The sequence below is a fragment of the Phalacrocorax aristotelis genome, chromosome 5 (assembly GCF_949628215.1).
Source record: "Phalacrocorax aristotelis chromosome 5, bGulAri2.1, whole genome shotgun sequence".
Lineage (NCBI taxonomy): Eukaryota > Metazoa > Chordata > Aves > Suliformes > Phalacrocoracidae > Phalacrocorax > Phalacrocorax aristotelis.
This window is the reverse complement of record NC_134280.1, coordinates 41,435,093-41,448,893: the sequence shown is the minus strand read 5'-3', so window position 1 is coordinate 41,448,893 and position 13,801 is coordinate 41,435,093. Positions and strand designations below refer to the sequence as shown.

The 13,801-nt window shown below is 39.1% G+C and overlaps 1 protein-coding gene across 11 annotated transcripts in view; it reads left to right on the top strand.

Moving 5' to 3' along the window:
- LRRFIP1 (LRR binding FLII interacting protein 1) overlaps nucleotides 1-13,801 on the top strand; it is a 115,270-nt gene that overhangs the window by 59,122 nt on the left and 42,347 nt on the right. For 4 of the 11 annotated variants that reach the window (XM_075094107.1, XM_075094106.1, XM_075094096.1 and 1 more), the window contains exons 4-9: nucleotides 1,770-1,817; nucleotides 3,441-3,485; nucleotides 3,988-4,038; nucleotides 7,644-7,676; nucleotides 8,771-8,818; nucleotides 11,896-11,952. The exons of the other annotated variants lie outside the window; for them this stretch is intronic. In XM_075094107.1, the coding sequence (XP_074950208.1) occupies nucleotides 1,770-1,817; nucleotides 3,441-3,485; nucleotides 3,988-4,038; nucleotides 7,644-7,676; nucleotides 8,771-8,818; nucleotides 11,896-11,952 (282 nt within the window). The remainder of the gene's footprint in view (nucleotides 1-1,769; nucleotides 1,818-3,440; nucleotides 3,486-3,987; nucleotides 4,039-7,643; nucleotides 7,677-8,770; nucleotides 8,819-11,895; nucleotides 11,953-13,801) is intronic. 11 annotated transcript variants of the gene reach the window in all.

The following is a 13,801-nucleotide window of genomic DNA, read 5'->3' as shown; positions in this document are numbered from 1 at the left end:
TGTTTCTGCCTGGAAGTAACTAGCCTGAGCACTTGTGAGGAAGTGTTTCTTCCAGCATTATACAATGGTTCATCATGCACACTCATTTAGGAGAAGTTTCACTTTTGTGCAATTTGGCTAGGCATTGTATAGGGATATTAGATGTATTTGAGCATACACATATGCTTTGCAGGGAAAGCAGAGGGGAATACTTCCCTGTTCTCATAGGAATGTGGTTAAAGAGCTTGTTGAACCATTCTCTTTTCCTTGACCCAGAGAGATGTTTGCATACTATTTAAATCTGTGATGCAGTGAATTTATTTCCTGTTTTCAAATTACTGGCCTAAAAAATATTTTCTAATATTTTCTAATATCTTTCCTAATAAATGGCTTTGCTGTGAGCTCCTGCCTTTCCCTAATTTGACTCCAAAGCTGACAGCAATTAAAGGTCCTTGTACCATTTGGGCTATCCAGGATGTACAGCTGAGCACCCTGCTGCCTATTCTACTTCATAACATACTTTATTCTCTCCAGAGCAGTTAAGAAGAAAATGAAGATGACCTTAACATGAAAATAATTTGGTTGCTTAATGAGGAAGAACTCTGAAGTGGGAATAAACTGATACAGTATCAAAGAACATGCAGCTGTTTGTTCTAGTTTATTAATAAATAGTGAATGAGGTTTTTAAAGGGTGAAAGTAAAATTACGTTAATACCATTGAGTGAGTGTGAAATGCAGAGTATAAAACAGAACAGGTTTCTGATTTTTTTTTTTTAAATTATTACCGAAGGTTTTGACTGATACTCCTGCCTCCTCAAACCTTTAAGAAAGCTGGCAAGCACAGGCTTGATTTTCCACATGAACCTCAAAGCACGTGATCTAAATTTTTCTGAAATACATTCTGAATATCATGCTTCCTCAAGCAAGACTTCCATTTGCCGATTACTCTGCTTTAGGCTGATGATTTTTCTTCACACCATAATGTTATGGTCACTATTATAGGAGCAAGCTTCCGGAGACTAGATTTTGAAGAATGTGCCTGGGAAGCAAGAAAAGTCCTGCTACACTTGTGGATCTTTGAACAATTTGCTGCCTGGTAGAAATGCAAGTTCATTGGGAAGTCCCCAATGTTGCGCAATGAAATTATGAACTGAAAAATGGTTCAGAAGAGACATGGCATTTGGTACTGAAATGCAGAGAGCCTTCCAGTCTTGCCTGCATTGGTGAAGCATGTCCTTTTCTATCCTTATTGGTGATGCCACCACTGTCAAGATGGTTGAAGTGTAGGCAAGAAGCCTCGTGATTTGAAAAGGAGCTCTAGGGAGTTCTGAATACAGTGAATAAGAACACACAGAGATTAGTTGTATTGTATTCAACTTGTCTGCCCAGTTTGACAAATCTCTATGGTAAACATGATTTGACAGCATTTTTCATCTTGAATGCGTTCTGTGTTTGGATCCTTTGTAATGAGACTTGACTTAAATGGGTCAGGTATTCAAGACGCATTATGCTCCTTGCTCCTGTCCCCACAGCACTGTCTTTTTTGCACTACTGAGAAGGAAGAAGCTGTTGAGTACCCCAGACATACCCCAAACACTTTTCCCCTTTGCTGGGCAACTTTTTCTGGGCACATGCTGTAGAGGGCTCTGGTGGCGCTTGGCACAGCTTTTTCCTGGCATGTTTGTGTGTGTGTACCTGTGTGGCTCGGCCAAAACCTGGCAGTGTATGTCTACGTGTTCTGTGTTTGCGTTTCTCATCTAAATTCTGTTTTTTCCCTTTTCTGTCTGTAGAAATATTATGGTCTGGATACTAAATGGGGAGACATCGAGCAATGGATGGTAGGCCTTGATCAACATAGCTAAACAACTTTTACGTGCTGAAGTTTTATATAGTCCATAGAGTTTGGAATCCCACAAAGTAGGTATTTTCAAGTATTGGGAACGTGAATTCCAGTCTTATCACAAGGATTCTTGCATTCCACATCAATACTTGAATGTGGCTTATGATTGGCTTAAAACTGGCAAGGGTTTGGTTAGAGTCATCTCTTTCTACAGTCCTCTGTTTCCACCCTATCACTTGAAGATTATCTTAGCCTGTAGACCCATTAAAGCCGCTTGTGATACAAGGAATATTTGTACTCATTTTACTTCTTCGGGATTTTCTTACAATTTGAGTCTTCTCAAATCTGTCTTAAAATTTGGGCAAGTTTTAGCCATGCTTCTTCAGTTACCTTTGTACTTACTGGTCCAAGGGCACTGTTCAAATGCATTATTACTGCTACTATGGTAATGCTTGCTTTTTCTGATAATACAACTTCCTGGATTTCACTACTTGCTAAGCCAGTGAAGTTGATACCAGATAACCACTTGGCCATTAGCAACATCTGACTGATTTAACACTGATAATGTAAGTTGCTAAAGGGCTGGGAGACATTGGCTTCAAATGTCTTTGAAATAAAAGTGATTTTATAAACTTACCAGTGATGCCAGATGGGAACTGTTGGTCATGGCCTTGCTCTACAAGCCGAGTAGTGCACGCTGAAAAAGGCAAGGCAGAACAACTGACTTAGTGTGGAAGATAACTTTTCAAACTTCCTGACTACCTTGACCCTTGATAATTAATCGGCAGAAATGCTTTTTTGCTCTGTGCCTTCATGAAAGCCTGCTGCCATATGGACCAACCATCTGCCCAAGATTCTACAAACTCACAGATAAGCCATTTAGTCTCTTCAAATCCTTGCTTGGTGAGCTTAGCTCCCACCTTCCTAGAAATTCCTTTGCTTAGAAATCAGCTCACCTGTGAGAGCCATTAACTACAACGCTGAAACTTTTTTTCCTGTTTTCTTATCACTGTTTCTAAATTCCACATTAAATCAGTTTGTTAAAATAAGTTTGTTGAAACATAATACATACTACAGCACTTCCAGCATTAATGGCCTGCAGAAGGCATGGTGCTGTGTTTCGCAGAGGCTGTAGGCAGACCACAGATGCTTTTGGTCTGGAAGAAGGGGCCAGGTTGTGCTCTTCTGGGATACTCACTCGAGAGAGACCATTCCCCTGCCGCATTATTGCAAATAGAAGATTTTTGAGATTTATTTTGAAGGAATGCAAACTGGAAAGCTTGGTTATAAAAGCACTGTAAGTATACTGACTCCCAGATGCAGAGAGATGCACTTGAAACATTTTTTTTGAGATACAAATAAAGGCATCACTGTGTACAGTTTTCTGCAAAAGTATTGAAAGTGTGTAGCAGAATAAAATGGAGGGGAAGAGAGGTGGGGTCACAAATGAGGGGAAAACAGAGGTTTTCTGATTTGACAGGGTGTCACCTTCTGGTATTTGGTCTAACCTTACTGACTCCTAAACCTTGCTGAAGTTCACTGTGTCTATCTGAAAGCGCTCTGTTGGTGTATCTGTCCTTTCAACACTTCACTCTCTGTTTTTTCTCTGCTGCCTTGGTAGGAAGACAGTGAGCGTTATTCCCGTAGAGCCCGAAGAAATGCCTCGGTTAGTATCTACTTTTCCTTATTCTTTTTAGCTAGACATTTCAAAGAAAACAGACATGTATAAGGCAGTTCGTTTTTTAAAAAACACACAAACAAAACAGGCTCCCCCCACCCCAGGCAAGTGAAAACCACTTCCTGGTTTCTCTGCCCTCTCCTCAGTCTCTCCAGGGAGCTTTTGCAAATGTGCTAGAATAAAGGGGGCAGGGGGTGGAAGGTAGGGAAACAACCTGCTTCGAGTGTTTAATGTTCATTTATTGAGACTGTGGGCCAAGAGCATAGAGCAAGCTTGTCATTCATCTTGTAATAAAACGCTTGACAGTGTTTCTTGGGCAGGGTATGATTTAATTTACTTTATGCTTACAGTTTTAATGTGATTCTTTTTAAAGGACTTTTATTTTGTATGTCTTTTCTTCTGTTCCATCAAAGCCATCAGTGTTTACCTCATGGCTTGTTACTTTTTATTCCTTTCATTGTTTTCTTGTCTTTATACTTTCTTTTGATAGGCTTCGGATGAAGATGAGCGCATGTCAGTGGGTAGCCGTGGAAGCCTGAGGGTTGGTAAATTGTACAATTTAAATGTGCATGTGTGTGTACTGATATTGCTGTCCCCCTGTACCACCAGACTGGTCATAGTACTCTGATAATATCATCCTTCCAAGGTCTTGACATGTTCCATGTTCAAGGCATATGGTGGGTTTTTTCCCCAAGTACTTGTAGGTCACCAGTTCTTTCAGCCAGGGGAATTGTCAGGTTTATATGCACTGTGCAGGATCATCAGCAGAGCATGCAACTTTGTAGAAACCTTTCTGGTAAATGCTGTTCTGTTACTGTTGTGGGAAGTACTTAGCCAAAACATTGGTATATGCAGCTATTTCTTGTGTGCACCTTGTAAGCTCCCCTGTTTCATTACTGATACTGAGAATTTGGGAAGAGGAAGTGCTAGCTTACTCCATGATCAATGGTTATTAACTCAGGAAACAAAAGCAAATTATCAGTGGAAATAAGTCTTAAGTGCTTTGGAATTACACGTGAATGCTCTCCTCAAAACTGCTTTAGAGATACTTGAAATTCATCTGCAGACTTGAGTTTTGTGGAGGGAGGGATTAATAGAGCACAAAGTGCTGTAGTGTACCAGTACTCATCTATAGGAGAAGTTCAAACAGTTATTTCCTCAAAATATCCATACAGTATTTTCCAGATAATACACGTGTACAAATCTTAACTCCATTTTAGCGTAGTCATAATTAGCTCTTGTAATTGTGAAGACAGTTTAAGCAGTTTAGTAGTTGCGAATGGCTGATGCTACAGGCATGCGTTGGTAGTCTTCAGAAGACCGTCAGAGCTCGCTGCTTCTGAGACCTGTGGAGAAGTGTTCAGCTAATCACAACACTGAAACAATACATAACAGCACTATGGAGGAAGCTCTTGGCAGTCCTGAACTTGAATCAGCTGTGACTAGTTTGTTATGGAGTCAGTTGTACCTTGAAAGGTTGTGTTTGAGAATAATTTGATCTTCTATACTGATGTTGTTGCTAATTTCTTAGTAGTGCTAGTTACGTGGTCAAGCTGGATGATCAGTTGTATTTTTACAGAAAAGTCAAGACCTGTATCATTCATACAAGACCTTTTATTTGTAATCCTTGGTTCCTGGCTGCTTTGGAGATTTCATGTCATAATTTTTTTTTTCCTCCTTAAAAAACTTGCTAGTAATTATCTAGGCTAGAGCTACATTTTTTTTTTTTCCCCTGACAAAGTATCCCCCAAAGAACAGGATTGAGTGAAACACCTCATATGCCTCTAGAAAAGCTCTGGAAGATTAAAAAAACAACAACAACAAAAAAAAACCCCACATATACTATTGCAGAGCGTGCTCAGTTATTCCTAATGGAGTTCACTGTAAGGAGCATAAGATAAAATTGTGTTGCCTTGTTCCATTCCCAGTGGAATCCTTATTACTACTTATGAAGTGCCATTAAAATCTTTAAGGTTATACTTATTCAATTGCTTTTCAAAGCTAGAAGATGCCTTAAAACTCCAAAGATTCAACAAAGAAAAGCTTATCTTCACAGTTGAACGTGAAAACCAAAGTTCATTTTACTAAGAGTTAAATTTGGACATGTTCATGAAAGTGTTTTATGGAGGGGAAAAATCTCTAGATCAGTTCAAATGTCAATTCTTTCTATTTAGAAGGTGATTACGATGCAAATAGGTTGTTTAACCATGGCTATTACTGTCTGTCCCTTCATAAGGCGAGATGCAAGTACACTGGTACTGTATTCATAGTGGGAGCCCTGTCCATCTGAAACAGCTTTTGTTCATGGAAATCCACTAGATTCCTTTTGATGTATTTTTATAATACATCCTGTGTTTTATTGTTATATATTTAAGCAACAGAAACCTTGCATTCTGTTTCCCCACCGTCCCTTGAGAAGGAGCTTTTCTGGCCTTTTTTTCCCTGGAACAGCCAGTCTCTGGGCTGCCAGCGTACCTTCAGGCTGTGATAACCAGTGCTGGTCTGGTGAACAGTGGTCTCCAGCTGGTTTACAGGATGGCCCGTAAATACCGAATGCGTCTGCAAATAATGTCCTTTTCTGACAGAAGGATCTAGTTGAAACTTTTCACCCTGGTATTTCTAGTGGTGTTGCACAGGCTACCCCCTGTCCTCCTAAAGTAGCATTTGGTGAATATTCCTACGCAAGCTGACACAGGAAAAGAGTTTTGAAAAAGCTTCCTTCCCTGATCCATGTGTCACTGGGATTGCAGAAAAAAGTAAATGTTTGCTAGTCTGAACTGAAATTTACCCTTATACATCATCTGGTTGTTTTATTCACAGTTAATTGATAGAACATGCATTGATCATTTTCTTAGTGTGGGTTTGTTAAAACCACCTAAAAGTACCTACTGGTGCTTTTAATAGCTTGACCACATCTCTCTTTGGCTATTTGTGAAGGTTTGGCTCTTGCTGTGTGTCTTTAAAACAACCATGTAAAACCAAACACCAACCAACCTAAAAAAATTACTTCTGAGGACTAGAGTTCAGTTTGGCTTCTGAGCTATTTTAGCATGAAGAAAGTACAAAAAACTACTGCCCTGTGTCCACAAAGGGTTTACAAACGGAGTTGAAGAATTATGAATGTTCTTTTTTTTGATATTTGGAGGTTCCTTCCGTAGTGGCAGGATGCCATTGTAATTGGTCTACAAGACTTCCATTTTCTGAAAACTGATCTTGCATCTTTGGCACTTGGGCTCATTGCACTGTGAGGGGCTGATGGTGTTAGGGGTTGCTTTTTGAAGCTATGCTTCTTTTCTGTACAGGAAGTTTTCAATGAAATGAGCCAATATCAGAAATGCATTTCTCCCTAAAACTTTATTACCCTGCTAATCTCTGTGGATTTTACTCTGGATTTTCTTCTGGAATATCTTCTAGGTGAATGTCTGAACTGCAGGCACCAGAGATCTGCTGAGCTAGCTTTTGGGGAGCTGATCTGGATGCATGTGGCAGAGCAACCATCAACATGGACTGCAAAACCACCTGAGATATTGATTAGACCAGGCTAGCAGATGTTTTCAGCTCCACAGCTGTGACTATACTGTAAACAGTGGCCTTCTGTGTTGATTCGATGCTAGCTTGAGTATATTTCTGCTTCCTGCAGGCAGACCTTCAGTGTGATGAAAGGGCATCTTCAGCTTTTCTGTGGCTCCTCCTGAACCCATAAAACCGTCCTGCCTTTTGTTGTTTCAGAAGTTCTGCAAGCTTGGTTCTTTATCACGCAGTTTTTCCTAGGGAAGCTCAGCAACATCATCCTGTGTTTCTTGAGACACTTGAGCCTCTCTCCAGTCTCGTTTCTACTGCAAGCGTCCTCTTTCTCCCACTTCTCAGCTACCTGTCTCTAATCCGAGACCATCCAGCATGAAATATTGTTGTGTTATTACTCACTCATGATGGAGTTTGTGCACTTTCCTTGTTTCATTTAATCAACGAAGTTCCTGGCTCCTGGCTTTGTGTAAGAAGCTCTGCATTATCAGAGTTCTTTAGGTGGGATTTACATCTCTTGTGCCTGTTTTGGTGTTTTGCTTTGGGGAATTCTTTTGATTGCCATAGAAAAGCACTGAAGGAACTTTTGTATTCTGATTTTTCTTTCCTCTTGTGCCTTGACAGTCTAATTTGGAATATACCAGTACATATCCAGTGGTGAGAATAGTCTGCAAGTTGCACTGTGTGTTAAAAAACTAATCATGAAGAAGCTAACATCAGTTGTGATAACTGATCTGAGATAAGGGATGATCTAAAATGATCCGGAGGCACTTTGTGGTCTGTGATGTAAAGATGCTACTTACCTTGCCTACTACTCTGACGCAGGTCAGATGAAAAGAGCTGAATGATCAGAGATCTAACCTAGATCTAGTTCAGTAGTTACCATAGAACAGAGCAGAATAGCTTTTATTTCCTCAAACAGACTGTTACAGTCTGTCCATTGTTTGACGAGGTATGCTTGGGTTTATTTTAGCAAAAATCTGGAGAGGAATAAAATTCTCACAAACTCACTCTGAATAGGTCTAGCAAAGGTGGCAGGACAAATACACTGACTACCAAAGCTGCAGCTTGTGTATTGAACTGTTACCTTTGCTTTGGAGGGTAAAATCAGACTCTCTGAGTAATAGTAAGATGAGAGCAAGTATTTGCATTGAACACGTTGAGATAAAGCTGACTCTTGGAAGAATAGAAAGGGCACAGGAGGGAGGATGAGGATTAGGACTGTAAGCTCTGTTTAAAAAATTTCCTCGTACTGTTATCAGTGCTGTGTTGAAATAGAGGTGTCTCAGTTTCTGCAGAAAGCAAACTTGGAGAGCAGTTTTAGAAACTTTCTGGCTTTTTCACTCTCCTTCATTCCCTGTGCTATTTCAAATTAGGAATGCAATGTATCTATTTGTGAGTGACCTATATACAGCAATAGTTCAAACACATTTGGATTTTGCATGGATGTATTGATGTAGTAAGTATAGACAGCTGGTAGCTCTTTTTATTGGCTTAACTCAGTAAGCGTGTATGATTTTAACTGTGACTACTAAATTTAACAGCACTATCACCACTTTAACAGCATTCTTTAATAACTGGTCATTTGACTTTGAGATTTGATTTTTTTATGTGTGCTTACTGACCCATGTTGTGTAGAGCTGGAAGAAAACTGGACTGATATTTTTGCATGTTGATATGCATGCCTGGCTATGGATGGGTGCTCATAAACTCATTGATCTTTTCATCCTGCATTCTTAATCTCACTGCAGGCTGGATTAGAGAATGACAGGACCAAAAAGAAGAACTACTCCAAAGCAGTATGTATCCTGAGTAGCTGTCTCAAAGAGGTTTTTGCATACAAAACCAGTGAGAGGACAAAAGAATATGTGCAAGTATGCTAGCTGCAAGAGTTCACCAGCCTAATGTCAAGGATGCAGTGTAACTATCAGGACCTGTTGGGTCTGCAAGAATACTGAGCACCGCTTCATCTGCAAGACGTGGTATAATCCAAAAACATCAGTGTTGTACATAAAAAGCGTCTTTAAAGCTTAAGTTAGGTTTTAAATTTTTCATATTACACAGAAATAGGTAATACTGATAGAATATGTATGTAGTAAAGGCTGCATCTTTTCGTAAAGGTAGTTATGCATAGTAACAATGCCTTACTATCACCTGTGCAAATTGGATACTACTTAGAGCACTGCAAAGCCAGACCTGAAAAGTAAAGAATAATGTGCTTTCACACAGTCAGGGTTTTAGCTAATCTCATGCGGAGCAATTCCAGGGAGTGAAAGAGTACACAAGAGCAGGCAGAGTGGTGTATTCGTGCTATGGAGGGAAGGCTACTCATCACAGAAGGAAGCTGCCAGGCTGGGTTGGGGTTCTTCAGTACACTGGAAATGAGCAGGAAATTTTCTGAGAAGTGGAAGTTGGATGTGGGATTGAGAAAGAAGCCTGAAGGAGCAGCATTAGCCACAGTCTAAAGTAAAAAGTGTTACAAGTATAAATGGACATAATGGTAATGAGAAAGTTTTCTGCATCTGTTAAAAGCAAGAGAAAAACACAGAAAACAATAGGGTCAGTTGAATAGTTATGAAGGGAGAACATGTAAAATCTGAATATTTCATCCTCCCATATGCAATTCTTTTTGTTCCAGTTTCCATGAAGTTTATGATTGGTTGCTTAGTATGTTAGCATGGAACAAAAGGCAGCAAGGGCTGATAATGTCGACCGTGCTATTCAAGAGCTGTTTGGAGCATTTGCCTTCAAAAGGATGCACTGGAGATACCTCTTGAGAGAATGGGTCATAGTGACAAGGGAAGTGACCTGAGCAATGGGGCTTCAGTTTGAAATCTGAAAAGGCAAATTAAATATGTTTAAAGTGCCTGAAATATAAAGTGATAAACAGTTGACCCGGATTTGTGGAAAATGAATCATATCAATTCAACTTAAACAATCATCCTGCTTAGGGAAATTAAGGGTATAAAGGAAAAGCATTAGATGGGGCTATAACTTGACCATAAGGCTCTTGGCATGTCTCTACATGACATTAAGTGAAGTCTTGGGCAAGATCTAGTTCTTGTAAAAGAAATGCACCGTTAGTTGAAAAATAACTGGTGGAAAATAAGACAGCTAGAAAGGATCTCTTCTAGTCTATCCCCATCTAAGACAGCATCATCTATTTTTAAAGGAGAAAACAGTTCTACAAGAGTCTGGATTGCCTAGCTGTCCAAGTACAGGGAGTGAAGGGTGGTTTCATGGGAGGTTAGAATAAAAATATTGATGATGAATGATGAATAGGAGACTTGTCAAAACTGAATAATAGTAAAAATAGGGATACCACATTTGGGAAAAATTAAATATGCTATAACAAAGTGAGGAGTTCTGCATAGGAATGGTTCAGATAGTGATCTAAGGTTATATTTAGTATTACATTGCTGAAAAAGGCAAACTTAATTCCTCAGTGTAGTAACGAAAGAGGCAGTGGAGGTAATTGGTCTGCGCAGTGTTATTGAGGCTGAAGCCAGAGTGTTGGCTTCAGTTGCTAAAGATTAATTTTAACCATTCTTCAGGGAAGTGTTAGAGAAATTCAAGGAGCCTGAAAAAAAAACTAATAAAAACTGGAGAGAACCCATGCTGTGTGAGAAGGCTATAGCAGTATTCCAGATAAGTTCTTCTTAATAAAAGAAACTGGATGTTGGCCTTCCATTTGTGGTGATAATACTGCATTTCAGTGGAGAATCTAAGCTTTTCCCGGAAGTTGCTTTACCAGCTTGGATCTAAACTGGTTTCTAAGTTAATTTGTTTACTTTTTCATGGAAGCCACTGTACAATGTATGTTAAATCTTTTGCTTGGAAATTGACTCAGATTGGATTTAGTGGATTTCCATTTTGGGAATGCATTAAAACTTGGACTTCAAAGCTTAATTTGAATAGAAACTCAAATTAAATGTCCACTAAAAACACTACCCCAAATACACAGAGTGCTTCCTCATTTCTGGTGTTAAACCAGGCCTCATTGTGAAGTGATGCCAGAATAGTGAATTGCTTGAGAAACCTGAGCTTTCAATGGTATCAGCTGAAGTGGCTTTTGGGTCCATCCTCCTTTCTTCAACATCATGTTCCCAGACTAAAATCTGCATCATAGTGATTGTTTTATTTTATTCCTGACCCCACTGCCACAGGGACTTGGAGCATCTCGCTCTGCTTGTGAAGTGCTCATTGTGACCCTGTTTATTTTTTCTTCTGTGAGAGAAACCATCTCAATGGCAACAAGGCAGGCTGTTGGCATGATGGAGGACAGCTGAACTGACTGAAATCTCTTACTAGTCTTTGGACTGCCACAGAAAATACTGGGATGTGGCAGATGGTCACTGTCTAGGTTTAATCTTTATGTAACTGAGGAAAGCTAAAAAGAAGATATTTCTTAGTGTTGTGTGTTTACTAAACTGAATTTCTCAAATATAAACTTAGAATTAAGTATTTTGCTACAGTTTGCTGCTTTTTAATTGCTTAGCTGCTGGAGATACAACTACAGTGATAAACTTCTTTTACTGTAGTCTCTCATCCCTAGCGTCCCCTTTTTGTCCTGCATTCTCTTCACAGAGCGCCTGAAGAGAGCATTTGCTATAGTGCCATAATAACAGGGGAAGCAAAAGTGTTTCTAAACAAGGAGTATCCTTAACATTTTTGGCTGGTATGCAGGTACTGACAGACACACAAATGTTCGTGTCCTCATGTTTGAAATCATGACCTAATCCTGCACTTCTCCTCTTCATGGTGTATCTTTGAAAAGTTCTGTCTCTGCCTTTGACTTTTACTAAAAATTCCTTTTTGGGTCTGCGTCAATTTCTTTCTCTTTTTTTTTTTTCTTTTTCCTTTCCTTTCATAACAGACCAATGGTTATGAGGAAGACATGTATGGATCATCCCAGAGTAGAAAATCTAGCAGGGTTAGTAGATGATTTATGTTGCTATAAAATGTATTGCTCTATTTAATGGGATTAAAGCTAATGAGCAAATTCTTTTCTGTGGCAAAGCAGGTTTTTCCTGTCTTGCACGTTGTGGGTTTTGCAGTTTGTCAGACATGGAGGTGCAGCAATAAGCTGTCTTAAAAAAAAAAAAAAAAATTAGGCCATGAGTGGGAAGGGAATTCTCCAAATTTGGTACAAGTAGAATGTGGAAGCCAGAACTGCTTAACTTGTAAGCAAAATTGGATAAAAGTTAAATTGTGACAAGATATAGTTTGGTGGCACCTGGCATGGAGGATTTCCGTGTGCTGGACAACAGGATGATTGTTTTCCAACCAGTACAACATGTTCACTTCGTGCTCTAACACTGAAACTCCCAAGCTTCAACCTAGAACTTAGTCCATGTCTTGAGATTTTCATATGTAAAACAGACTTTGGATTTTGAATTTTCCACAAATATGTGCTGTTTATTTGAAGTTTGCTTAACTAAATGCTCTTTTTTCTTTTATAAACTGCATCCTAGGGTTTCTGGAAACTCCCACAGAGGTGAACAGCCAGTGCAAGTGTAACTACTTAGCTACTTACCACTGATGTACTTTTATTTCTAGAAGTAGTCTTGTCAAAAAAAAGCTTAATTATTAACTCCATTGCGTGTATGTGGGTCACAATATTCCCTTCTGTTCCAGCACAAGTCTTTTGTGTCAGTTATAGGAGTTCATTGTCCTGCTTTGTTAAATATTGGGGTTTGCGCAAATTATGTAAAGGTATTGTGTCAAGTGGAGCCTCTTTGCAGGGCAGGGAGGGGAACTGTTTGGGTTTTTTTTCCTTGCCTTTATTTTAACAAAGGCAGACACAAGCTCAGAGTCTGCTGGTCTTTATGCTGTCAAGACTTCTAAAGAAATTTAGTGGTATGCAAACTAAACCTCTGCGTTTAGGCGGAAAAATAAACTACTTTTAAGACTCCATTTAGCTAAATGTTTGAGCAATATATGTTAAACATGAGATAGGCTTAAGTGAGTTACTTTGTAAGTGTGAAGTTAAGCAGGCGCTTGTATAAACAGTGAAATGGGACCTTATATTTCATGTCCATTTTAAATGGTTGCTTCCATATGGTTTTACACATTTATCTTGTATGTGTGGATAAGAGAAAATGAAATACCATTGCTTAAACTGTTAAGAAAACAATGTGTCCCTTTTTTGATGGCGCTGTTGCTGAACCGCTTGGCAAGTTCAAGGAACTTTATTACATAGTGCTTCTGATAAATTATGTCCTTATTCTTTAATGACATATTCCAGAGCTCCATGTACTGCAGGAAGAGCTAATATCTGTAAGAAAGTAATCCAAGGAAAAGTTATTGTTTGGTTTCCATTTAAATAATTTAAAATCGTCTTGGTATTAAGGTTTGTAGCATGGACATTTAGTGTATGTAGAGCATAATTACGGCAACGTCATTAGTTCCTTGCTGTTTTCATTGCTAAGTGTAACTCAGATTAATCATTATTTAGAAGGGGGATGAGAGTTTGGGGGTGACTAGGAATAGCTGAAACTCCAAAACCAGTTGATGCTAGTCCAGCTGGCACTCACCTTTAGGAATACTCTCTCAAAAAAACCCAAACCTAACAGAAAAGATTGCCACAGTGACAATGAAAAACAGAGAAGAGGCAGCATTCTTCAGGTCATGAAGGAAGTGATGAGTCTGCTAATAAAATAGTTGTTTCCAAAATGGCTGTCCAGTTTTATGTTGCAAAATGCAGTTATGTCTGTGTGGAGATCAGCCATTGTACACTGTACTTGTATATATCACAAGTCAAATCCTTAAAAATTAATAAT